General features: G+C 32.6%; 1 protein-coding gene across 4 annotated transcripts in view; it reads left to right on the top strand.

Moving 5' to 3' along the window:
• The window catches only part of LOC130447904 (ras-related and estrogen-regulated growth inhibitor-like), a 157,248-nt gene that overhangs the window by 127,464 nt on the left and 2,565 nt on the right, over nt 1-27,219 (top strand). For 2 of the 4 annotated variants that reach the window (XM_056784955.1, XM_056784952.1), the window contains exons 4-6: nt 18,845-19,026; nt 24,100-25,419; nt 26,434-26,648. In XM_056784955.1, coding sequence (XP_056640933.1) covers nt 18,845-19,026; nt 24,100-24,358 — 441 coding nt within the window. In that variant the 3' untranslated portion in view covers nt 24,359-25,419; nt 26,434-26,648. Of the gene's footprint in view, nt 1-18,844; nt 19,027-24,099; nt 26,649-27,219 lie in introns of all 4 variants that reach the window. The other 2 variants (XM_056784954.1, XM_056784953.1) reach the window with 1 other exon arrangement.

The following is a 27,219-nucleotide window of genomic DNA, read 5'->3' as shown; positions in this document are numbered from 1 at the left end:
GATGATCATCATGGCAATCATTATTCCGTCAGCAGTAATGCCAAAGAGTTGAGGGGAGGTTTAATAGAACGGTTCTTAATCTAGGATGTTCAATTTTTCCCTAGACCTCTTTCTCCAAATATTTTGCCTTGCTGGATGGCTTGGAGTGATGCTTGATAAGGCAACTTCAGCAGCTTCTCCAATTTCTGTTGGTGATGAAGAAAAGTCACAGCATTAACAACTGTCATCACTTCTTCATTGTTGGAAAATCTTTGATCAGCGAGGAATTTTTTTCAAGTCTGGGACTAGAAAATCACCCGAAAGGGCTGATTCTAGCGAATAAGGTGCATGAGGTAGCAATTCAAACTATAATTCATCAATTTTGACTAATAACAGATGTCAAATCCGACGATATGCAGATGGAACGGTCTTTGCCTTCAGTGGACCTAGTCCTCCCTATTCAGTCCATTGTTTAGATTGTTCTTTTGTTTAGAGTTTGAATTGACATACCCACGTTCCACCCATGGTTATGAAATAGTTTTATTTCTGTTAAACATCATCAAAAACTTGATGGAAACATTCAAAGTCGCTGAAGACTTCGTGCTTTTCAACTGCGGATACTAGATTCGAATCTTCTTTCTTCTTGTGCCTATCCATGACGAATGCTGATGATCATCATGGCAATCATTATTCCGTCAGCAGTAATGCCAAAAGGTAATATCCATAAAGCTCGCAGATTTACAGATAAATTCCACTCGATTATACTTTATTTGCATCTAGAAAACACGTCGTCGTCAGCGATCGAAAAATGACGAACATTTCTTCTGCTTGAGTCAGCTGCTGATAGATAGAAACAGGACTTTTGTTACTGCGGAGTCATTGCTTGCAAGTTTTCCCTTGAAGATGAAGTTCAACATTCCGTCTTCCCTGTGATCTCCTTTCTTCTGGCTCCCAAGTATTGAAAATGATTCACTTGCTTAATCATACTTACATCGTATCGGTGATTTGGACGTCACTAAACATTTGATCTTTAAGGAGTTGATGAGTACATTCAGTTGTTTTGCTCTGTTTGAAATCATTACTTCACTCCGGAATCAAAACGATCATTATCTGAGTGGACTGCAGTCGATGAACCGGGTTTGAAGCGTCCAAACGCACCACAGTCAGCTGGGAAGGTTCTGGCTTCAGTATTTTGGGATGCGCAAGGAATATTGTGCAGCCACTATCTCCAAAAGGGAAAGACAATCAATAACGAAGACTACATGAAGTTGTTGGATGGTTTGAATGCAAAAATCAAGGAGAAACTGTGTGATATGTCGAAGGAAGGACCACTGTTTTACCAAGACAATGCACCGATTCATAAATCGATAACATCGATGGTTAAATTGAAAGAATTGCTTCCTCATCCACCGTATAGTCCAGATATGGCCACCAGTGACTACTGCTCTAAAAAAATGCTCGCTAGTAAGAAATTTAGCTCAAATAAAGAAGCAAATGCTGAAACTGAAGCATATTTTGAAGCAAAAGACAAATTCTTCTACAAACACGGCATTTAGATCCCTAATGTCAATTTTATCGTCTGATTTTATTTTATCTCTTTCCTATCGTCCCTTATTCATACGGAACATTGTGGAATTACCTCGTATTACAAATTCATCAATAATTTCAATTTGAAGTAAATACATTTTATGAAACGTAGTTTTTTCGGTTGTTTTGAATCAAAAATTTCGTCAGAATTGAATTGAGATACAGAACTGTAATGACACCTCTAAAATGACCAGATTTGTATCCTTTAGATTAGATAGTAACTCGTATTCATGGGAACCGAGCGCATAATTTTTAATCATATATAAGTTTCTCTGGAGATGTTATCGAGAATCGTAATTTTCATTGGTCTGAAATAGTAATAACATCTTGTTTAATGAAATCTGTTGTAATCATTATAAACATGTACAACAGGCCTCTGTAATTGGATACCAACAATTTCTACAGGAGATGTACCAAAAGTGAATTTTAACTTAGGGTTGTGGGTACAAAAAAATCGGTACAAACTTTTTGTTTTGATTCAATTATTTACACGTTATGAAACTCAAATTTTATGTATCTGAATCATCGCCCAGACGGCTTGATTTCCTAATTTTTATTTTTAAATGTTGCATGAAATTATAAGATCTGGGGTTTATTCAAAATTCTTTTTCTAATTAGTCTCAACATTCCTAGACTTCTCAACTCTACAGAAGCTCCTTTGATTATTGTACTAGATTCTGTTTCTTTATAATGTTGCCTTTTGAATTTAGAATTTTCTGCCCAATTTTCGCAAACTGACTCCCGTTTTTCCGTTAGCCTCTTCAACCAAAACTCTGCCTGATCTTGTCTTCCTTCCAATCGAAATACCAACACGCCGACAGATATCTTAAATTGATTGTCTGACTATCCCCAATGGATGGTCGATCATGGTTACTAAAGGATGGAATCAACATCGTTGATATAGTTTGCGAATATTTTCACTATCAAATCAAAGATGCAGTTCCCAAAACGTCGTCTGTCGTATAAGAACGAACCTCTTCCCCAACTAGATGACATTTCATATGCTTGTATGTGAAACTTCGCTTCAGGTTGTTTTCCACCACGAGAAACCATCCATATGTTATGAACAGCTTAGTTTTTATTTTGGTAGATCTACGATCTCGAATATAATATGTTTAATAGTAGCAAACTGAGATAGCGGTGGTCAAGTTGATGTCTTCTTCAAGGGTTTTCCAAAGCTTTTGATCGCCTTGGAACATGATATTCTTCTGACTAAGCTATCCAAAATTGGTATAAGTGATTCATTTACCATGTCATACCTCACAGATAGGAAGCTTTCAATTATTTACCACGGTTTTAATTCCATAGAAATCAACGTATGTGTCTGGAGTGCCCTAGTGCCCAGTACTTGGACCATTATTATTTTTAATAATTATAAATGACATCGTCTTAGGACTAAATTTTCAAGTTTTCCTTTATGCAGATGATCTGTAGCTGTATCATTCCATATCGAACATTGATGACTTCAAATGTGATAAAAATGGACTTCGTTTCAAAATTCAAAGAGTAATACCTTATGTTTAACTAGAAAACTTAACTCTAGGCAGTTTACCGAAGCTAAAACCGTAGCCAATAGATAAATCAAAAGATAAATAAAAAATGAATAGATATTTAGATAAATACATAAATAGATAAGTAGATAAATAGATAAATAAATAATTTCTAGAAGTCCCTAGATTCTAGAAATAAATAAATAGATACATTGATAAATGAATAAATAAGTAGATGAAAAGATAAATAAATAGATGAATAAATAAATGAATAGATATATAGATAAGTACATAAATAGATAAATAAATAAATATATAATTTTTAAAAGCTTCTAGATTCTAGAAATGAATAAATAGATATATAAAAGGATAAATAAATAAATGAGCAGATAATTACATGAACAGATAAATAAATAGAAAGATAAGTAAATAAATAGATAAATACATAAATAGATGAATAAATAATTTTTAAAAGTTTCTTGATTCTAGAAATAAATAAATAGATACATTGATAAATGAATAAATGAATAGATAAATAGTTATTTAGATAAATACATAAATAGATAAATGGATAAATAGATAAATAAATAATTTCTAGAAGTCCCTAGATTCTAGAAATAAATAAATAGATACATTGATAAATGAATAAATAAGTAGATGAATAAATAAATGAATAGATATATAGATAAGTACATAAATAGATAAATAAATAAATATATAATTTTTAAAAGCTTCTAGATTCTAGAAATGAATAAATAGATATATAAAAGGATAAATAAATAAATGAGCAGATAATTACATGAACAGATAAATAAATAGAAAGATAAGTAAATAAATAGATAAATACATGAATAGATGAATAAATAATTTTTAAAAGTTTCTTGATTCTAGAAATAAATAAATAGATACATTGATAAATGAATAAATGAATAGATAAATAGTTATTTAGATAAATACATAAATAGATAAGTGGATAAATAGATAAATAAATAATTTTTTGAAGTCCCTAGATTCTAGAAATAAATAAATAGATGAATATATAAATAGTAATTTGAATAAAAAGATAAATAAATAAATAAATAGATAAATAAAAAGATAAATGAATAAATAAACAGATAAATGAATAAATAAATAATGTTTAAAAGTTTCTAGATAGTTTGCCATAAATTTTCTTCCACTTCTGCCGTTTGCATTCGAAAAAAGCTGATTAGGTTTTTAATTTTGTTTTTGGGGGTTTCTTGCTTTGCAGTCTTGTTTCGATTTGTTCTCATACTAAATTAAAGTCGACTATATCTACGGACATCTATAGATAACCGATGAAATTGACATAAATATTTTCATATATTATAAAACAGATCAAAACATAATCGGCTTATTGCCCACACACATGAAATATTTAGCGGATTTAACACAATTATTGCATAATCAATTAGAAATTTAGCATTAAATCACGCACGAAGGATTAAGGAACCATTAATTTATTCATGCTGATATACATGCGAATGCTAAAATCTGGTTATTGTACCACAAAAATATCTCTAATTAACTTGGTGGTTGATAAAAAATTATCAATTTCAACAATCACTTTCATTATAATTATGATAACTTTCTTCAACTAAATTTAGTTACGTCATATTATACAGGGTATTTTAAGCATCTAAATGAGATATTTGCCAATTCGTTGTTTATTTATCACATTATCTGGGATATTTGAACTTTTTCAAACTACCCGGTACATAGACTCATTTATATGAATTGTAGCGCCGCCTCGGACCGGCTTATTTGATTTGTAAGCCTGAGATAATTGCAAACGAGCGATTATTACAACGTAATTTTGCATTTTTCTAAAGATTTATATATGTGAGTCTCTTGCTCAAAGAAGATCCAATTAATTTTACTTTACGTAAATAAATATCTATGATAAACGAGGAATCGTATTCCAGCTTTTGTTTTTTTTTGTAAATGATAGTTCATTCTGTTGCCCAACAATCCCCACCCAAATAGTCTGGTACAAAATTGAAAATTATAAAAATTAAAAGATAACGGACACATATTACCTAACAGAGCTAAGGAATTGATTTATATAAGCCTTGTATCCTTAATTTCGACATCTTATAAATCAAAAATCTTTGAATTAACACCATCAAGTCATACCAGCTTAAGAGATCAGAAGATTATAACCAATTGATGCTTCTATCTTCGGAAACTGTCAAATGACATCTTACCTTTACGCAAAGGTAGCTCAGGAGTTAATGGCAAGAGCATCCAATCGGCTAACGTCTAAAAAAGTCTATCAAAGCCTTACCAATTCAAGAGATCAGAAGATTATAACTAATTTATGCTTCTATCTTCGGAAACTGTTAAATAACATCTTGCCTTCACCCAAAGGTAGCTCAGGAGTTCATAGGAAGAGAATCCAATCAGCTAACGACTCCAAAAGTCTATCAAAGCCTTGCCAACTTAAGAGATCAGAAGATTATGAACAATTGATGCTTCTAACTTCGAAAATTGTCAAATGACATCTCGCCTTTACCCAAAGGTAGCTCAGGAGTTAATGGCAAGAGCATCCAATCAGCTAACGACTGCAGAAGTCTATCAAAGCCTTACCAAATTAAGAGATTAGAAGATTATAATTTATGCTTTTATCTTCGGAAAGTATTAAATGACATCCATCTTGCCTTTACCCAAAGGTAGCTCAGGAGTTAATGGCAAGAGCATCCAATCGGCTAACGTCTAAAAAAGTCTATCAAAGCCTTACCAATTCAAGAGATCAGAAGATTATAACTAATTTATGCTTCTATCTTCGGAAACTGTTAAATAACATCTTGCCTTCACCCAAAGGTAGCTCAGGAGTTCATAGGAAGAGAATCCAATCAGCTAACGACTCCAAAAGTCTATCAAAGCCTTGCCAACTTAAGAGATCAGAAGATTATGAACAATTGATGCTTCTAACTTCGAAAATTGTCAAATGACATCTCGCCTTTACCCAAAGGTAGCTCAGGAGTTAATGGCAAGAGCATCCAATCAGCTAACGACTGCAGAAGTCTATCAAAGCCTTACCAAATTAAGAGATTAGAAGATTATAATTTATGCTTTTATCTTCGGAAAGTATTAAATGACATCCATCTTGCCTTTACCCAAAGGTAGCTCAGGAGTTATTGGGAAGAGCATCCAAGCAGCTAACGGCTAAAGAAGTCTATCAAAGCCTTACCAACTAATGAGATTAGAAGATTATAACTAATTTATGCTTTTATCTTCGGAAAGTGTTAAATGACATCTTGCCTTCACCCAAAGGTAGCTCAGGAGTTCATAGGAAGAGCATCCAATCAGCTAACGACTCCAGAAGTCTCTCAAAGCCTTGCCAACTTAAGAGATCAGAAGATTATGAACAATTGATGCTTCTAACTTCGAAAATTATCAAATGACATCTCGCCTTTACCCAAAGGTAGCTCAGGAGTTAATGGCAAGAGCATCCAATCACCTAACGACTGCAGAAGTCTATCAAAGCCTTACCAAATTAAGAGATTAGAAGATTATAATTTATGCTTTTATCTTCGGAAAGTATTAAATGACATCCATCTTGCCTTTACCCAAAGGTAGCTCAGGAGTTATTGGGAAGAGCATCCAAGCAGCTAACGGCTAAAGAAGTCTATCAAAGCCTTACCAACTAATGAGATTAGAAGATTATAACTAATTTATGCTTTTATCTTCGGAAAGTGTTAAATGACATCTTGCCTTCACCCAAAAGTAGCTCAGGAGTTCATAGGAAGAGCATCCAATCAGCTAACGACTCCAAAAGTCTATCAAAGCCTTGCCAACTTAAGAGATCAGAAGATTATGAACAATTGATGCTTCTAACTTCGAAAATTGTCAAATGACATCTCGCCTTTACCCAAAGGTAGCTCAGGAGTTAATGGCAAGAGCATCCAATCACCTAACGACTGCAAAAGTCTATCAAAGCCTTACCAAATTAAGAGATTAGAAGATTATAATTTATGCTTTTATCTTCGGAAAGTATTAAATGACATCCATCTTGCCTTTACCCAAAGGTAGCTCAGGAGTTATTGGGAAGAGCATCCAAGCAGCTAACGGCTAAAGAAGTCTATCAAAGCCTTACCAACTAATGAGATTAGAAGATTATAACTAATTTATGCTTTTATCTTCGGAAAGTGTTAAATGACATCTTGCCTTCACCCAAAGGTAGCTCAGGAGTTCATAGGAAGAGCATCCAATCAGCTAACGACTCCAGAAGTCTCTCAAAGCCTTGCCAACTTAAGAGATCAGAAGATTATGAACAATTGATGCTTCTAACTTCGAAAATTGTCAAATGACATCTCGCCTTTACCCAAAGGTAGCTCAGGAGTTAATGGCAAGAGCATCCAATCACCTAACGACTGCAGAAGTCTATCAAAGCCTTACCAAATTAAGAGATTAGAAGATTATAATTTATGCTTTTATCTTCGGAAAGTATTAAATGACATCCATCTTGCCTTTACCCAAAGGTAGCTCAGGAGTTATTGGGAACAGCATCCAAGCAGCTAACGGCTAAAGAAGTCTATCAAAGCCTTACCAACTAATGAGATTAGAAGATTATAACTAATTTATGCTTTTATCTTCGGAAAGTGTTAAATGACATCTTGCCTTTACCCAAAGGTAGCTCAGGAGTTATTGGGAAGAGCATTCAAACATTTTTCACTTACTTTCGACATGTAACGATTGGGTCGAAGCAAGCTGTTAGAAGAAGAACCTTTTGGTCGTTGTAAACGTATACATTGAAGTAGAAAAGCAGTTGCTATCACCATCCAGTACCACTCTTTTAGTAAAGAAGATTTGGAATGTATATTTGTGAAGAATTAACTGTTATTTAAATTGAAAGAAAAAAGTAAAAGACTTCCATGATAAAATGCAATATTTCGAGCAATTTACATCGTTCTTTGTCTTTAATCTTAGACAATTCACCCTATCGTATCCGCCTATAGAACGACCCCGATAAATTATTAATCAAATTATCATATTTAAACTGTGAGACTAACTACTGTTAACTATTCGGAGCAATGAAACATTTATCAAAAAGATTAAAATCTAAACTTCGTAAAAGTGATAAATGGTCACTATCTGTAAATAATACTACCACTTAAGTCGATATTAATCAAATGTCAACGAAATAAAAAGGGCGTTTTCCAACTAATATCGTCATTTCAACTTTATTCCGCTAGCAAATCATAAATTTTCGAAACGTAACGTGCCGGAATTTTTTCTAATAAACACATAAATTATAAATTTTTCATAAATCGATTACTTCCATCGACCTACACGAAATTAAAACGTTCAAATGATGATTAGAGTGGGAATCGTGCACCTGAAGAAATCGTGAACTATACCGGAATTTAATTTCGTTATGCCTCGATACGATTTGTCTTTAGCTTCGAAATAAGTTTCGGTTCTTGAGGTCTGAAAACAGGAAAAAATCTTTGGAGTCCAGGTCTAGGGAATGCGGTAGAAGTGGAAGCAATTTCCTTAACATGAAGCATTACAACAATTTCTTAACCTCATCTGCGCATGCTTCTAAAGTCTCCATTTGTCACCCACCGATATAAATCGTGAATCCAATACTGTTTCAAAATATTATCGAAACTAACCTTTGACGAAAGCGCCGACTATCTACATTATGTTTTAATGCCTGTTTTTATAAAACAATTTCTAAAAAATGACTTTTGATTTATTTACGATAATCTCGAAATTCCGAAAATTCGACGAATCTAGAAATTATTTTAATATATAAAGCTGATCTATAGCAACCTTAGTCAGTTATTTGTGATTAAAAAAAAATTAAATAAATAAGAAGAATATGATAATACGTTTCGGAACGAGCAATTCACATAAATTTCGCTTATTTCTTGGAATCGTAAATATTTAGCAACCACGAGTCAATTCAATTCAATTTATACACTCAGTATTTGATATAAAAACGTATTTAGTGTGAAATTTCTAATGAATTCATTAATAGCAGGCACATAAATTTGAAATATTTCAATATGAACGTTTATAACGAAGTTAATATCCTTTATCGGTAAACAGTGCGACAAGGAATTACGAGACTAATATCTTCTTTAAGCCTGACGTGTTAAGATGCCATTATCCCGAATTGAATTCCTGAACGTTGAAATTTATAATAGGAAACATTAAATCTTAGCGGGTAGCTTTGTTTTTGTCGTTTCTGTTAAAACTTATCTAATTTCTTTTGTATCATTCAGCATGTATCGATTGTATACGAGAATGGTCTCGGAAGTACCTTGCTCAATAAAGAAAACACAAAAATTTTGTTTGGTTTTCAACGTAATCTCTTTTCTTTCTTTCAGTCGACGATTATCCATCCATCATCTTCAACATTTCTGAAGTCTTCACCTTATTCGGTTGACCGCTGCGTTGCTGTTCTTCGCAAAACGTACGGTCTCGTCTAAACTTTCTTATCCAATATTTTACTGTTGATAACGAAGTAGCACTCTCACCTAGAGTAAAATCTAGTTCATCTTTTTTATTAGTTGTGCTAACGCTTTTCAAAGCGTGTCCTCTTCAAACTTTCTCTATAGATTGTGTAGTTTCTAATACACTGGTATATTTCAAGCAATTACCGCCATATCTTGGTCAGGCCATCCTCGTCCAACAATATCTAATGATATATATTTCGTTAATTACTGACAGTTCCTCTCAATATCTGTCTAACCTTTATTTTTCTATAGAAGATAATCTTCATGTACACCCGGAGTCCTTTCGGACTTTTATCGACTAAATCCCCCTCCTGGGCTCTCGTACTTTGTAATAGTATTCGCTCTCTTTCTATTTGACCTCTAATATAGCCCATATCGCTTCATAAGTGTACTTCTAACAAGCATTCCATCATGACAATATTGAAACTTCTTCGACGTCTGGCATAAAGGTGCCCGCGAAATTATCCATGGCCTGTCAGCGCTTGTGCTAAGAAGTCGTCATTTTTTTCATGCTTCCTCTTCATCCAGACTTGGATAACAGCCAGTCGTACGTTTCTGCGTCCCATTACATTTACCTCCTCTGGATAAGATTAGTTCTTGCATCAGCCTTCGATACCATTCTTTTACTTGCATCCCCATAGCAACCAGTCCAGTCCTTCGGAAGATACAGTTCTTTAGGCACTGGTTATACAGATGGCCATACAAAAATGGATATGGATCACGCTGGGAAGGATTTTCGTCTTAGATGCGCGTTTTTATCATTTCCCCAACAATTCATCATCATCATAATCCAAGTTAATTAAGCCCGACACTCGAATCCTTAAAATCCTGCGGCGTAACTAATTTATTCGAGGTAAACAGACAAGACAGCTGGATGCTAGTTGTCACATAAATTAATATACTACCTACCTATACGGATAATTCCGTAAATTTGTTACAACAGCTACCGCAATTACCTTTCCCTTACATATCGTAATTAAATTTTAGTACTTCGTTGTAGAGATGGAAGCGTATCATCTCGATTGTTAAAATAAATGATTTCAACTTCAATTTGGAATTAAACGTTTGTAAATTGTACCGGAACAAAATCAAAACTTTGAGAATTATTTGCGTAAAGCTCAGGACTAGAATTGATGGATTCCGTCGCTCAAACGTTGCAATAATTTCACCGTTGATAGTCAATGGAAATTATCTCACGCGCATCCCAAAACGGACGCCTGGAGATGGGAAGATCTTCGCCTTCTTTGAACCTAGTCCTCCCTCTTCAGTCCATCGCCAAACATTCGATGAGTACATCTTCGCGACGCTGTAAACAAACGCGACAACCAAACGTTCACTGTTGAAGGTTATTAAACAACATGGCTTCTTCAAACTATAGATTATCTAATCTACTTTCTAATAAAGCAACTACCGCCATCTCTAGGTCAGGCCAGGTACTTCTGGAACAATCCGCGTAAACGTCGTATGAAGCAATTCGTGCCGCCGCATTGACTTATATAAAGATAAATCTTGTGGCTGCTAAATAAATCGAAAAACAAAATAAGAATGGTTGGAAATTAGCACACAACTTGACATGCGACATACCTGGTGTTCATTTGACTGCATGCCCACTAGATTGTAAACGCTTAATTGACTTGAGTATGTATTATATTACGCCGTTTAGACCGATAGAATTATATCGATGAAGCCCTCGACTATATTACGAGAAAATAGACAATCCCATCTTTCGAACACACGCAACAGTAGCTATTAAATATACTAGCTAGTATTTACTGCTAGCGGATTCGAATTTTTTTCCAATCAGTTCATGACGTACGCCCAAATTGCATTCTGGTTGGTTTTACCTTTCGTTTTGTTGTTTTCGAAGGCTAGTCATTGGTTCCTTTTTGGTAACTCTGCTTTATTTCTTCATAAGCGTGTTTAATTAATAATTTCTCCCGGTCTCTATGTTTCGCTTCATGCTTCTTTTGATCTTTGTTGGTAGTTACTTGGATCTAAAACCTATACACAATCCTCAGATAGTGTTTGCCAGTTCAATTCCACCAGCTCCACCTTGATGCAAGAGTGTCCAGTAATAAGTTTCCACGTGGGAAAGTAGGACTCTTCTCCAATCCCAAAGTACGTGATAAACATTCATCGTATAAACACTCGTGTCTTGACTTCCATGGGGTTAAGGAAAAATACAAAATCTTGAGGCTTTTTCATCATCTTGGTGAGATTCTTCAGCACCTTGACTGTTTTCTTAATGAATCATTGGACATTAAGTTCTTGTTTGAACTCTTAAATTGTCTCACTTTTAACATCCCCTTCAATTTCTTCCAATGATTTACCCTCGGATCTAAGTGCGAACGATCTTCAAGTATCAAATCTCCACTTGAATGATCAAACCAAAGCTGCCCAGTTCGCTCATTATTTTTATCCTTTCCTTCAACTTCAAATATTTTCCTTGCTACCTCATCTGCTTTAAATTCTCATATTTATATACTCTTCACAAAAATAGAGGCTGATCTTAACAAATTACCTGAAAAGTGAGGTTAAAGCTAATGTCAAAGGGCTCGGCAAACTTTGCAATACCGTGGATCCGTATGGGACTCGCGTTGTACTCTTTTTATAAATAGAGATTAAACTTGACAAGTTACGACTTGTTTAAATAGATGCGTACTAACTTTCACATGTTTAACCTAACCTAACCTAACCTAACCTAACATTGTTTCGTTTACAGGATTTCTGTTTCGGTTTTCAGTATTTTCGTTTTCCCGTTTTAGTTTTCAGTGTTTCAGTTTATTTCAGCAAAAAAACTGAACATGAATTGTTTAAATTAATGCTAATTAGAGATAACCGATTCTTATGAGAGGTTATCTACCTGACCTACCAAAATCAGCCATCAAACGTCAACAATTCTACCTAAAAATGGACTCATAAAGTTATAAAGTGATCAGCCTATAGCGACAAGGCCAGAGTCGACGAGAAGTAGCCCTCGCTGCCAGGAGTAGCTGTGAGTAGCTGAAGAGAAGACTTAAATTGAGTCCAAAACGACCCCACCGAGCCTGCCAGACGAAAGCAATTTTTATCTGCATGGTAGGCTTTCAATGGAAGTAAAAACCAAGTTGGTTTTTATTGAAACTGCTAATGGAGCGGGGGATTAAAAGCGCACCGATCCATAGAACAAATTTTAGTGGATCACGTGGTTCTCTACGTCAGTTATCCTAATGCAAGACAATGGCCGTCTACGCACTGCAGGTTTCGTGTAATAGTTGTATCGAAATTGCCATTATGTATTGGTCATCGCGTGGTCCTATCGAACTTTTATGGGAAAGAAAATTTAGATATAGATAAAGACTTTTGACCTCAAGCGTGCGATTTGAGTCGATTTTTCAAGATCTTTTTTGCAAAAATCTACAAAGCGTCCATTGAAAACGTTTCTTAAGTAAAATTCAAGAGACATCGCCCCGTATAAATGCAATGTTGCAATATGTTAGGTAATAACACAGCTTGAAATCCCTCAATGGGGGCATTTTATAGCGAACGTGAGTACAATATGAATTTCTGTAGTTATGATCAGGAAATGATTTTACAGTCATAAACGTATGAGATAAATTATTATTATTACTTTAACAAAATACAATTCAATATACAAAACCAAACAGACAAAACGTCTAGTATTCAGAGTTAAAATATTCGTACGCCTACATCGAAAAAATAATCGCTGTGAGCCAGATCAGGCTTATTTGCTGGGTGTTCAATCTTTGTGAAGCTACGAAGGGAAACGAATCATTTTTAGACTCAGCCCCCTTAGTAAGTCATTGATGGCTTTACTTTATATTCCTCAAAGTCGAATTTTGAAAATCCTTGTCAGTGCTACAATTTTTTTGTCTATTTATAAGGCGAGACCAAAAACTTATTAAAAGCGGCTTCAAAGAGAAGTCGCGGGGTTCATGACTGTCTTAGGAAACATTTCCGAGAAATTACAAAGTTCTGAGCTTCTTAGGTCTTTTGAAGCGAAAGAGAAGCTTCCAAAGGGATCCAAATGATCCCATTAGGTGATGAATCATGGATCTATGCCAATGAACCCGAAATTTAACAAAAATCGAATGTATTGGTCTTTCAAGATAAGTCAAATCCAATAAAAGCATCCCCTGAACCTTCAGGGCTTCTTAGATCTTTTGAAGCGAAAAAGAAGCAAATTCAACAAAAGTATCCCTCGAAACTGGTGGATTATTAAACAAATCGATAATGTTCGTATTTATATTGATTTTCACGTGAAAATTGTTTTAATAACGAAATTACGAAGCTTCGTTGTAGTTTGAGCGAAGTGCCTAAATTAAAAAAAAAACATCTCAAGGCTTCTTAGGTCTTTTGGAGCGAAAGATGATACCATACAAAAAAACTAAGCTTCCTTTGTTCGAATTTCCCCCTTTTGTGGACAATATGCAAAATCAATACCGTCTAGAGAGATCTAGAGATTATTATTGAAAAAAATTAAAAATTAATTTTATATTTTACTACAGTTAAAAGTCGATCAACTGCAGTTGGCAGCCTGGAATTATTTTTACTTAGAAATATGGCAACACTTTTGTAAATATGTCAAATCTGACATTGCCATCTGAAAGTTTGACATTTTTAAATATTGAAAGCGTTGTCGTACGAGTTCTATGACTTCGACGTGGATTTAACCAACAGTAGTTGTCCCGATCAACTCGCTTAGACTTTTGGTGTTAAAGCAGCTTCGCCAACTACAGTTTTTTCGTGACGATCGTTCAAAATTCGATCTTCATGTGACATACAGTGAGATTGTTCACTTTGGATATCGTATAATTTGATAATCGTTCAAAAGAGAAGCTTCCGAAGGGTTCCACAAGATCCTACCATGGATCTTTGTCTATGAACCCGAAATTTAACAACAATCGACTTTATGGGTATTTCAAGATAAACCAAATCCAACAAAAACAGCCCCTGAAACTGCTGGATTATTAAACAAATCGATTTTCACGTGGAAAATGTTTTATTAAAAAAAAGCGTTTCACTTTTAAGAAAATGATTTGAGTACTTTAAAATTCAAATCAAAATTGGGTAATTAGCTTAGGTTACATACGCCCGATTTTCTTGAAATTTTAGTATGTTGTGAAGAAAATTATGCTGATTAATTTAATATATATATATATATATATATATATATATATATATATATATATATATATATATATATATATACATTATTATATTCCTTCACATACTTTTTCGAGGTTGAAAATTCAGATAGGTTAGGTTAGGTCAGGTTAAGTTAAGTCAGGTTAGGTTAGGTTAGGCTCATACTCAAAATATTGAGCGACTTTGGCCAGATATATATAGAACTTGATGATTATTTGTACGTGTAAACAAATGATTATTATTAGAAATTGATTTATTTCATTACAATAATCGTAACTATAATTAAAATTAATGTTGGAGAGGATTGGAGGTGGAGTGAGGGTGTTAAAAGATAGTCTACATGTTCAACCCCCTCCCCTCGACACCTCCCCCCGCCCCTAATCCTCTCCAACCTCAAGTGTTTGCAAAATATCAACTATTCAAGATAGTTTCCAATGTTCAAACCTTAAAAATAAAAACTATATGAAGAAATGTTTTCTTTTTCAGTATAAAAAACTATACAACGTACTAAAATTTCAAGGAAATCAGGCGAATGCAACTAAATAATTATCCAAAATTGTGTCCTTAGATTGGGGATTTCCCCGAAACGAATAACGAAGCATCGTGGATAAAATGATGTAGAAATCTGTATTTAAATTAAAAACTCGACCTATATTCATGTATTTTTTATAAGTAAATCCTTCACGAAATAATTAGTTTGTTGAATAATTTAGCCGCTTACTGTATATACAATTTAACAGATAAATATTCACACCGAACATTTCAAAGTTATTTAGTTAATGTGTAAGTTTCAAACAGTATGTACAGTTAAATACAAACAACTAAATCTCGCCTTAATAGTAATTTCTGACGCTTCCTATATTCATATTTCTCGTGTTTGAGCAGCCGTATTAGAATTTCAAAAGAGTTAATTTTTATTCCGAACGATAATTTATGTCAACATTGACGTCTTTGTATTTTGTGCCGTTGTTTAGAAACGATTGTTTTTTAGTTAAATTAACACAACGTCTTCTTCACCAAATCCGATTTAGATCCCAAAATTTACTTGGTCTACAATTTCGGAAATCTCCTATGAAAATTTCTTTTCCTCTTATCGATTCCGTTTCCCACTAAAATGAAAATCGCGAACTTTCCAGCTTTCACCGTCCTAAAGATTAGGAGAATATGAGATTAGAGAAGTAGTAGTAGCATCGGCGTCTCGGCGCCGCGTCGATTTAAATAGACATTGCGTCGGATGTGAAAATAAATAAGCAACAGGTGTCTGGCGGAAATATATGCTAGCATAGAAATCGGCCCACCGTAAACTATTAAAACTTCACATTCAATTTCTTAATAATTGATTTGACCTAATAACATCTCTCATACGATTATACATGTATCTAATCGAGTTAATTATTGTTTCTTGGGGGATTTCTAGCTCGAATTCATCTTTTTAGCTAATACCATGAATGTTATATCAGATTTAGATCAGGATTACACGCTGGCCAATCCATAACCCGAAAATCGACTTCTCCAATGTACTGTTGCACGATTCTGACGGTTTGCAACCTTGCATTGTCATGCATAAAGGTAAATTCGTATCCATTTTAATCAGGGTATTTCAATTTCACTTCCAATTTCTTAATAATTGGTATGACCTCCATTTGACCTAATAACATCTCTCATACGATTATACATGGATCTAATCGAGTTAATTATTGTTTCTTCAGGGATATCTACCTCGAATTAATATTTTTTAGCTAACCCCATGAATGTCCTATCAGATTTAGATCAGGATTATACGCTGGCCACTCCAAAACCCGAAAATCGACTTCTCCAATGTAATCTTGCACAATTCTGACGGTTTGCAGCCTTGCATTGTCATCCAAACCCTCCAAATCCTCGTTATAAGAAAAGTCTTCAGTAAAAATAGTGAATTGGAATCCTTCACGGCCAACAAAGGCATGAAACAAGCGTCTAAAACTTTAACAACTTAGAAGGTGAGATGCAAAGAGTTGGGAACTAAAATCGACGAAATTTTTGATAAAGAAGGTGATGATGATACAGAAATAAAAAGTTGATTAAACAGAGCAAGAACAACAAAAACTGAGGATCAAGAATGCAAAGATTGGTATACGGATCCATCAACAAAGTCTTTGGGACATTGGGTAAGAAGAAACTGGCACTTGGAAGAAAATTATGAGCTCGAAAAGAAAAATATAAGAAAAATATAATCCAGAATTTATTAGTAGCTCACTGGTTGAAACTAAAGGCTTGGACAGTTTTTGTTTCTTGCAGAATTTTCGTGAAAAAACAAAATCTGAAAATTATATTGAACTTGTACAAAATCTTCTGCTACAATTCAAAAATCACCTGGAAAATTTAGGAGATGTAAGCGAAATGCAAGAAGAATGTATAAATCAGAGTTGTTGTGGAAAAAACGCCACCACGATTTCTGGGATACAAATTTTATATCTTTCTATTGTTAGTCTTCGATACGTCATCTTCCTGAAGCAATTCCATCCGATTTAGGTTTAGGCTTCAACCGCTTTTTCAAATGTAGAGAAACAATTACCTCGAAATTTGATCTACAGGAATACGAAGAAATAATTGAGTTCCAATCAATGCGAACGATCTTGACTTGTCTTGACTTTTCAAAAATGTTTTTGGTTGAACTGTTGTGTTAGAGCTCGCATTGTCGTGGTGATGAATGATTCTTCTTCTACGATAGGTGCGACCATTTGCTTCTAAGTGCATATACATAAATCCATGATTCATCGAACGTCTTTTGAAGCACCACGATTGAATGTTTTCAATATTTTTTTGCACCAATCGACACCAATGCGAAAAAAACTTTTTGGTAACCAAATTGAATGTATGCAATTGGAACTAACGCTAAAATATGCCTCAATCTAACGGTATGTCAGCTTACGCACAGCATCGATGTCTTCTTCTTTTTCACGAAACTCATCCTGTAGTGAAGTGCGAAAACGAAAGCCATCAGTGACTCGAGATGGCGCTTCATCGCCAAAACTCGAAGCGAGGTGATAGGTACATTTTTTGATCAATATGAATGTTTAAACCCTCGTATAAACAGACTTTTTAATTCAGCCAATGTAATTAATTTTATAGATCGAGTTAGATGTAAATCGAATTTCGAAGAGATCAACTGTATAAAGAAAAAGTTGAGATAAAATTCGCATTTCACACTAGAATGATCCGGATGTAACTGGATCCTTATCTATAGTATTAAAGTGGACTAGTTTGCGTAATAATAATTATACACAAGTCAGCTATAATTACATATGGTAATGTAGGCGCCAGTTCGAGATAGACGGCCTCGGTTGACAGGTGGTAGACCACAAATCGCGAAATCATAATATCATATTAGAAGGCCGAGCTCGGTACCCTTAATAATTACGTTTTTCGTAACGTACAACGTTTATTTTTGAAAAAAATTATCGCATTTGGGCTCGGAATAATGACATATGACAAAGTTTTCGCGGTAGAATGAAACTTGCTGTTATTATACTCAAATATACGATAACTAACCCTTATAAAAGGTTATCTACCAGACCTGACACACGACTATCAATTAGTCATCACATGTCACATATCTTTTACCACATAAAAGAATTATACCTCAAGCGATGTCAAAAGGTCAGAATCAGCGAGAAGTGACCAGTGCGCTGAACATGAGTCAGTTGATACCAAGAGATTGGTAATTTATGATTTAATTTATAAACGGGTCATCAATGATGTTCAAGTCTAACAAAAAACGAGAGGATTGAATAGACCAAGACTTAAAGCAGTTAACCATGAGCTAAAAGTCCAACAACAGGCCTCAAATTAACCTCATCCCACCATCTCGCTAAAGAAAACACTAATTGGACTGTTTAACAATGTAGAGTGTGTCTGCATGGTAGCTGAAAAAGAAGAAGAGTCTATAGAAGACAGAAGATTCGTGCAGTGTTGTATAAAAGAAAATGTGGCCTTTGGAGGAGGTGGATTAACGAATTGGACTCCATCTATCCTCAGACGAAAGCAATTTGTGTTTGCATAGTAGGGATCTGACCTTGCTGACTTTTGACCTCGATTTGAGTTGATTTTTGATGCTCACGATCGTGTATTATTTATACAGAGGTAAAAGAAAAGTTTATTTTTATATTTCAGAAAAATGGTTGCCTCTACGAACACATACGTTGGGGGGAAGCGTTCGTTATAGTTTATTCTGTAACGGATAAACACAGTTTCCACGAAGCTCAAGAAATATTGGGACAACTGGTGAAATTGAAGCTGCCGTCATATTATACAAGCCTACTTTTAGGTAATAAAAGAGATTTGGACCATTCTAGGTAAGTACAAATCAATTTATGTGTTTCTTTTGCGCCGAATTCCATTTTTTTTTCTTTTATAGTTATTCTTGCAAGAAAGTATTTGGATACGTCCAAAATTTCACTTTTTTTACAATTAGGTATGTCCGGCTCACGAATTCCCATTTGTGGTTCGAATCGCTTGAAGTTTTATCATTCTAATCTGTTTTAAATGTTTGTTTGGACTATTGCCATAATTCGGCTTTCATAAATCAAAATTTCAACAATCATCTATGACAAACTTGTTTCGTAATAATTCTACAAGCATTCATTTGTGATATTGAGAGACAGGGTCGTAGTTATATAAAAAATTCGGAAAAAAATTAATTGTGAAGCTCGTAGAATTCGAAAAGTTGTATAAAAAATAAGGAAAAGTTTAATAAAACTGGAAAATTTGGAGAAAAGTTCAAAAGACTGAGATACCGAGGGAAATTTAGAAGGAATTGAAAAATTTCGAAATGAAAACTTCAAATTCTAGATAATTTGAAATAATTTTGAAAATATTAAAAAAAACTGAAGAAATAAATAAATTGAAAGAAATGCAAAAAAATAAAGAAAACCCCAAATAATAATGAATTAAATTTGAAAATATGAGGTAAACGGTTTGTTGCTTTTGTTTGTTGATAAATGAGTTCTAAAGACTTTTCCAAATTTGAGTTTGTCAGAAATGGATTTTTTCGGTTTATTTTTAGACAAAAAATGATTTTGATTCTTTGTTAACTTTTGTCAAAACCTAAATTTTCCAAGTAATAATCAAAAAACGACTTTTCTTGCTTTAATTCGATGGAAAAGTCGCTTTTGCGAATTGATTTTGTACAAAAAATTGATTTTACTAATTTAATTTGTTCAAAATAACTGATTTGGTTTCATTTACTTTGAAAACCTGGGTTTTTCATGATTATTTTTCTCATAAGTGCTTTTTCTTGATTCAGTGCAACGAAAAATTGTTTTTCCAAAGTGAATTTGAATAAAAAATTCATTTTCTGAGGTAAATTCTTTAGAAAATTGAATCTGGACCAAAAGAAGATGCTGATGAAAAAGTTTTTTCAGTTTTTTTATATAAAAATCTAGATTTTCCAAGTTCAATTTCGTGAAAAATTTTTCTTGTTTAAGTTAGATTCAATGCGATGAAAAATTGCCGCTGAGGTATATTCGGCGAAAAACGATTTATTTAAATTGAAAAAAGGGTTTTCCAAATTCATTTTTTTCAAAAAATTCACTTTACAGGCTTGAATTTAGGCCAAACGAAAATTTTATGAGCCAAACTTGATGGAAAAGGCTTTTTTACTTTATTTAGATCAAAATCTAAGTTTTCCAAGTTCAAAATCGCGAAAAATTGATTTTCCTTGGTTAAGCTAGATTCAGTGCGATGAAAAATTGCTGTTCAGAATTTAATTTGAGAAAAAATTAATTTTCCGGGGTAAATTCGGCGAATATTGCTTTATTTAGATTAAAAAAAGGGTTTTCAAAATTCATTTTTTTCGAAAAATTAATTTTACAGACTTGAATTTGGTCCAAACGAAAATTTTCTAAACCAAACTTGATGAAAAAGGCTTTTTCAGTTCATTTAGATCAAAACCTAAGTTTTCTAAGTTCAATTTTGTGAAAAATTCATTTTTCTTGATTAAATTAGATTCATTGTGATGAAAAATTACTGTTCTGGAGTTAGTTTGAAATAAAATTAATTTTTCGAGGTAAATTCGGCGAAAATTGCTTTATTTAGATTGGAAATATGGTTTTCCAAATTCATTTTTTTCAAAAAATCCACTTTACAGGCTTGAATTTGGGCCAAACTAAAATTTTATAAGCCAAACTTGATGACACTATTTTTTTGGATTATTTAGATCAAAATCTAAGTTTTTCAAGTTCAATTTCATGAAAAATTTGATATAAAAAAATTTGCTAAGAAGTCAAAAAATGAAAATTTTGATACATTCCTCATTCTTAAAAACTCAGAAGGCTCAAAAAATTAAAATATTTCTCAATAAAATAAAAAAATTCAAAAAACAACGTAGAATTGAAAAAAAAATTAGAAAATACGAAGACTGGTCAGAAAAGCGGATAAACATTAGAAAATTTTCAAAAGAAAAACTAGAAATTCACAACAAATTCGGCAAATTGAAATTCAAACCATAATATTTGAACCATCTCAAAATATTTTCGAAAGCAATTCAAAAAACGTGGAAAATTTAGAAAAACAATCAAAAATTTAAAAAAAAGTTCGGACATATAACCTAAATTAATCCCCTTAATCAAACTAGGAATGTACTAATCTCATCCAGATAATAAGTCACTTGATACTAAACCTGGTGATTTAGAGAGACCAAAAATTCGCTGATGAAGACCTAGTTGTGCCCAATTCATGCATCAACATCCGAATATCAAATAACTGCTTCTCGTCATTAATTGACTTTTACATATTACTCATAAACAATATCCCGAAGTTACTGAATCATAACCATAAAAAAAATTTGGAATTTCGCGACGTTTTTTTCAACATATTGATAATACATGAAGGATAATTCGACCGCACCTCGTATCTAAAAAAAATTTCGCTCGCCCCGCGTAATTTTAATAAACTCGAAAACTAGATTCCTATAAAACAAAAAAATATCTAATCTACTATAGAAAATTTCAAATTACCGACGATGAATTTGCAGTTATACCTTTCATACAGTGTACGGGATGGGAAAAAATAAAAACAGACGCAGTTAGATGCCTTTTCACATTCGAAAGTGAAACTTAGTTAATCCTGACACGACGTTTTTAAACTAAATCGGCTAATGCGTCTTGTCTCATTTACGTAAATCATTTGAATGACTAATTAATTGGTTAATTGACACTTCCAGCAATTATGAACGATTTTATCTGATACGGGCAAAAAAAAACTAATTTCGAAATGAATTTTTCGTACCACCCATGTATTTATTTATACATAGTTTATCGTTGATCATTTCCTATAATAGAAAAGGACGACACGCTCATTAATTCTATTAGAATAAAATATGATGATCTTTGGAATGATTACTCAGCAATGGCCACGTTCGACGAAAGTAAAAAAATCAAAATTTACAGTAACGTTCCGATCGGATTTCAATAGTAAAAAATATTCTAAATTCATCAATTCAACTATAGTTTATATAATCATCCTATATTAATAACAAAATCTCGTTCTAATTAATTTTTCTTTTACCTTTCGGATGTTGTTGCTAGACCCAGAAGATCTAATCATCTCTTTTTTACGACGTGGCACTGAAGATACTCAATTTTTAAAACTGATTTTCAGAATTTAGGATAGCTCTAACTACCAACTTAGTTTCTTACTTGACCCAACAAAGAAAACACAAAAATATTTATCTTTCAACGCAATTTCCTTTTATTTACAAACGATGTTCAATAAGTTCGATACCCGAGCCGTTTTTTCAAATCTAGAAACAGAAAATAATCCGAGAGGATTAAATATATATAAAGGTGTGCTTGAGGTATCAATTAATGAAGTTTGGTCGTTAAAATAACGGATATGTGAGCTGATGCTTTATCATGTTGAAACAACATTTTCTTCTTAGCAAAATGCGGCCGTTTTTGCTTTATTTTTTTACTCAAACGTTACATAAAACTACCCGTTGATAGTTTTTTTTCTGTTTCAAGCTAGTTGATGAAAATTATCCCAAGCTCATACCATAAAACCGACGCCATTACCTTGCCTGCAGTTGGAACGATCTTTGGCTTCTTTGAAACCAGGTCCTCCCTCTTCAGTCCATTGTTTTGATTGTTATTTTGTTTCGAGTTTGAATCGACAGACCCACGTTTCGTCAATGGTTATGAAACAGCTATATTTCTGCGAAACGCTCGACGGAAACATTTTCACGACGATGTTTTTGTTCCATTGTGAGTCAAAGCGTCACCTATCTTGTGTACAGCTTTCTCGTGTTAAAATTTTCAGTTAACATGCGATGTACTGCACTTTTTGACATGTCTATTATGTCTGCTAGCTCGCACACTTTCAGTTGAAGATCATCCATCCATCATCTTCAACATTTTTGGAGTCGTCACCTTATTCGGTCGGCCACTGCGTTGCTGGTCTTCGCAGATCGTACAGTCTCGTCTAAACTTTGCTACCCAATATTTTACAGTTGATAACGAAGGAGCAATCTCACCCAGAGTGAATGTTAAACAAATATCAAAAAAAGTGACGTCTCCAAACTTGAAACAGATTGTGATATTTTTCAAGCAACTACCACCATCTCTAGGTACTTCTGGGACCATCCTCGTACTCTCAAATCTCCGTAATTTCTACACTTCGAGCGAATTATCTTAGCAGAATCTACATCCTCTGCTAAACTTAAATTCTTTTCTAATGTAGTTTTTACACACCATCAGAGCGTTCGTTGTTCAAAGTTTGTTTCAGAGGAGTTTCCATTCCTTTTCTTTATTACTTCATTTCTTCTTCGTTCCTTCCTAGATCTCTGTACTCAGTACCTACTCCCCTGTACTAAACTTTTTAAACGTCTTGTATATTATGATAATTTTTATTCAAAAATTAGTTCCCTTGAAGAAATAAAAATCCTGCACGCCAATGTAAATACCGTCAAAATATATTTCTTTGTGCCTAAGTGAATGTGCTCGTAATGACCATTGCGTAATTGATTGTAAAATATGAAAATAATTAATTGTAATCGTGTTTTCCTTCTTGGTGCATCTCTATGGAAGGTTCCATTGTGAACGGATCGGAACCAGCAACTTTTATTTAAATCACGATTTTTATTATAATACGATGATGTACAATTACCGGTTAACGACGCTGTGAATTGTATCATGTAGTATTTATAACAACCAGCTTCGTATTACGTAAAAAAAATATTAATTATATATTATATAGGGTGTTTAACGTTTCATTTCCATGTAATCGAATAATTAAAACTTTCAATTACGTCTTTTAACAACCACGAACCGTTGTTGCCAAACTTCAAAATGATCACAAAAACATATAAGTACTTTAATAATAATCGTGGAATTATTCGATTCGAAATGGTGTCAGTTTCCATTTTGTTTTAGACAAATATGCGTGGACGACGGTCAGGAACTGTCCCTGCAGTACGGTTGTCAATTTTACGAGGTCAGCGCCGCGGAAAATTTCGCCGGAGTTTCCTTAGCTTTCCAATCTTTACTTAGGGAAGCTAGATCGGTACAGCTGTTGAAAGCTCTACCAATCAGGAGGAAACTAGGAGTAAACAGCGTTTCGAAGGTTTTGGGTAATATTTTCGGTAAAAATTCGAAAGGGGATCGCAAGAAAAGACCCTCTTTGAGCATATAAATTAATATAGAATTGTGTGTAATTATTTTTCTTCATAGTTCCTTATTTATTTAAGAAATAAGTTTAGAAAAAAAAAACGTATGTGATAGCAGGCAATTACCATTCACTATTTGTTTTGCTATATATTGTATTATATAAGACTGACAACTATATTATTAATCGATGGTAGAAAAATATCAATAAATATATTTTTTATCGATTTACATCCCTATACAAAATATATGAATGCGCAAAAAAAATAATAAAAAAAATTCGTAATAACTTCCCTAACCTAAAACCGAATTATTGATTTCTTTACACGAGTTATTGAAATAGTTCCAATCCTAGAGGAACGTCTCACCCTGTATGTTAAAACGTTATTAGAAAAAATACTTTTTGGTGGTCGAATTTCATCTTTCAATTTTCATTTTTAATTGTAGTTTTCCATAGAAATTATTTCGTTTCAGATTTATTTTTTTAAACCTTTTTTAATTACCACAATATCATCTGATATACCTCTATTATTCTCCATCGTCTATGGTCAAATAATATAATAAAAATTTGAAGATGGTAATCAAAATACTTTTTATCATCTCTCGACGTCATTCTAGTTGAATTTACCCCTTTTAATCTTTATTTTTCAATATATTCTTTCATTCCAATCCGTTCGCTTCAGTTTTCTTCTTTTTTATTTCTATTTTTTTTTCCTATCACTGATACAATCATGAATTGCCACAATATCATTTGATTCGAGAGTTTTTTCACATTGTCTATGGCCAAATAACTTTAAAGGCAATATTCAAAATATTTTTTAATCAATTTTCAACGTCAATTCTGCTAAATTTTCTTCTCTTTAATATATTCTTCAATTTCAATTTACTTCTTTATTATATCTTTACGATCCCAGGTTTATTTCATTCCATTTATGGATAACTTTGGTATCACTGACAACTGTCAATTGTCAAATAAGAATTAACACCAAAACAAAGCATATATAATATTTACAGACGTTATTAATGTTTGTAAATCGAAAATTTGGTGATATAATCACCGACGAAGTGATTTACGATGTGTGCAAATAGGTATGCATAATTTTTATTGTATTAAAAGTGCCTTAAAACTATTTACATGTTACGTTATTGATATTGATCTCAATATTTAAAAATAATTAGTGAACTGGCATTAATATTACGAAAAAATGGCTCTTCTATAAATAATTTTTATATAATATAATCAAAATACATCAACAGTTTTGTCACCTTTATTGTACTTATACAGTTTGTTAGCCTTCATTTGTACTTACACAAAAATTAATTTCATTTGAATATTAAACTTATTAATCAAAAACTGCACAAGTTTTATTCGTAATTAAAAACATCTTGGGACATCAATTATCTACGAGGGTGTTAACATATATTTTAAATTTTGATCTTATTAATCAAAATCTGCACGAAGCTTTATTAATAATTAAAAACATCTTGGGGCATCATTGGAGGATGTTAACAAAGATTAAAAATTGTGACCGAAACTATATATGTTAATTAGAGCTATTTCTAATAAAATTAGTGCTAGATCCTTCCAAAAAAAATCATAAATCATATTGAAATTAACGTAATTATATTTTTTCAAACTTGTATAGGTATAAGGACAAAGAATACGTTTTATTACATTAATATAAACAATTCTTGACCTTAACGCTGAATACATGTTTAATTAAATTTTTTTCTATAATTTATTTTTTATTTTCAATTTTCCTTATTTAACCAACCGTCCTATGTATATTTTCCTTTAAAATAGGGAGCAAAGGCCCCCCATAGTTAACACGTTGACTGTCAACTACAAAATAACTTATAATTTATCATCCCCCTCAAGGGATTTTTTCATATAATGCAACTTTTTTAAAAAGCCTACATTTTAAGTTATAACTTTGTATTTTTAATTATTTAAATGATTAAATAAGACTGTAAAAATGTTCTTGGCAGTCAACATGTTAAAGATGGGAGAATTTACGCAAGAAATAATCAAAATATCAGACATGAAGGAACTGAAAACAAAAAAACTGATAAATTGACAGTATTTAGAAGTAACATTTATAGGATGACGAATTATAGACTGGATGGGTGAAAGAGAACAAAAATTACGATACCACTTATCAAATAGATGGATTTGTAGGAAAAGAAGATTTTCGTCCGTTTTCAGCCCTAACATAGGCATTATATGCCTATAAGAAACAAATTGTTAGAACTGAAGATACAAACTTGTTTTTCGATTTAGGTTTCCAGTTCCTTTTCTTACACTGTTGGAAATCTACGTAAGTTATGTAGTTTTCGTTATTTTAACACATTTTCGAATAATTTTTTTAAAATTTTCACTAATTTCATGCATATATATATATATATATATATATATATATATATATATATATATAGTTTAAATTTATACTATATATATATATATATATATATATATATATATATATATATATATATATATAGTTTAAATTTATACTATATATATATATATATATATATATATATATATATATATATATATATATATATATAGATGCATAGATAAAAGGATTTGTTTCACATAAGATTTAAAGACTGTTTTATTTGTCTGTTTTTTTACCATAGAGATATTACCAATACCTGTAATAACTATGGTTTTCACACATACTTATGTCTTACCAGCTGTCAAATTAGTGGAGGTTATGTATGAGAAATAAATAATTTTATAGTCTTGAAATGTATAATATTAGTGGAAAATAATAAGTTCTTGTAATATTCAATTGTTGTTTAGGTAGTTATTCCTAATTTCCATTATTTTTAAAGGGTCATAAAGCATTTCCATTGTCATATTTATATGATTTAATTAGATTA

Source organism: Diorhabda sublineata, chromosome 8 (assembly GCF_026230105.1).
Source record: "Diorhabda sublineata isolate icDioSubl1.1 chromosome 8, icDioSubl1.1, whole genome shotgun sequence".
In the NCBI taxonomy this organism is placed as follows: domain Eukaryota; kingdom Metazoa; phylum Arthropoda; class Insecta; order Coleoptera; family Chrysomelidae; genus Diorhabda; species Diorhabda sublineata.
Note: the sequence above shows the minus strand (reverse complement) of the source record. Positions and strands in the feature narration are given on the sequence as shown.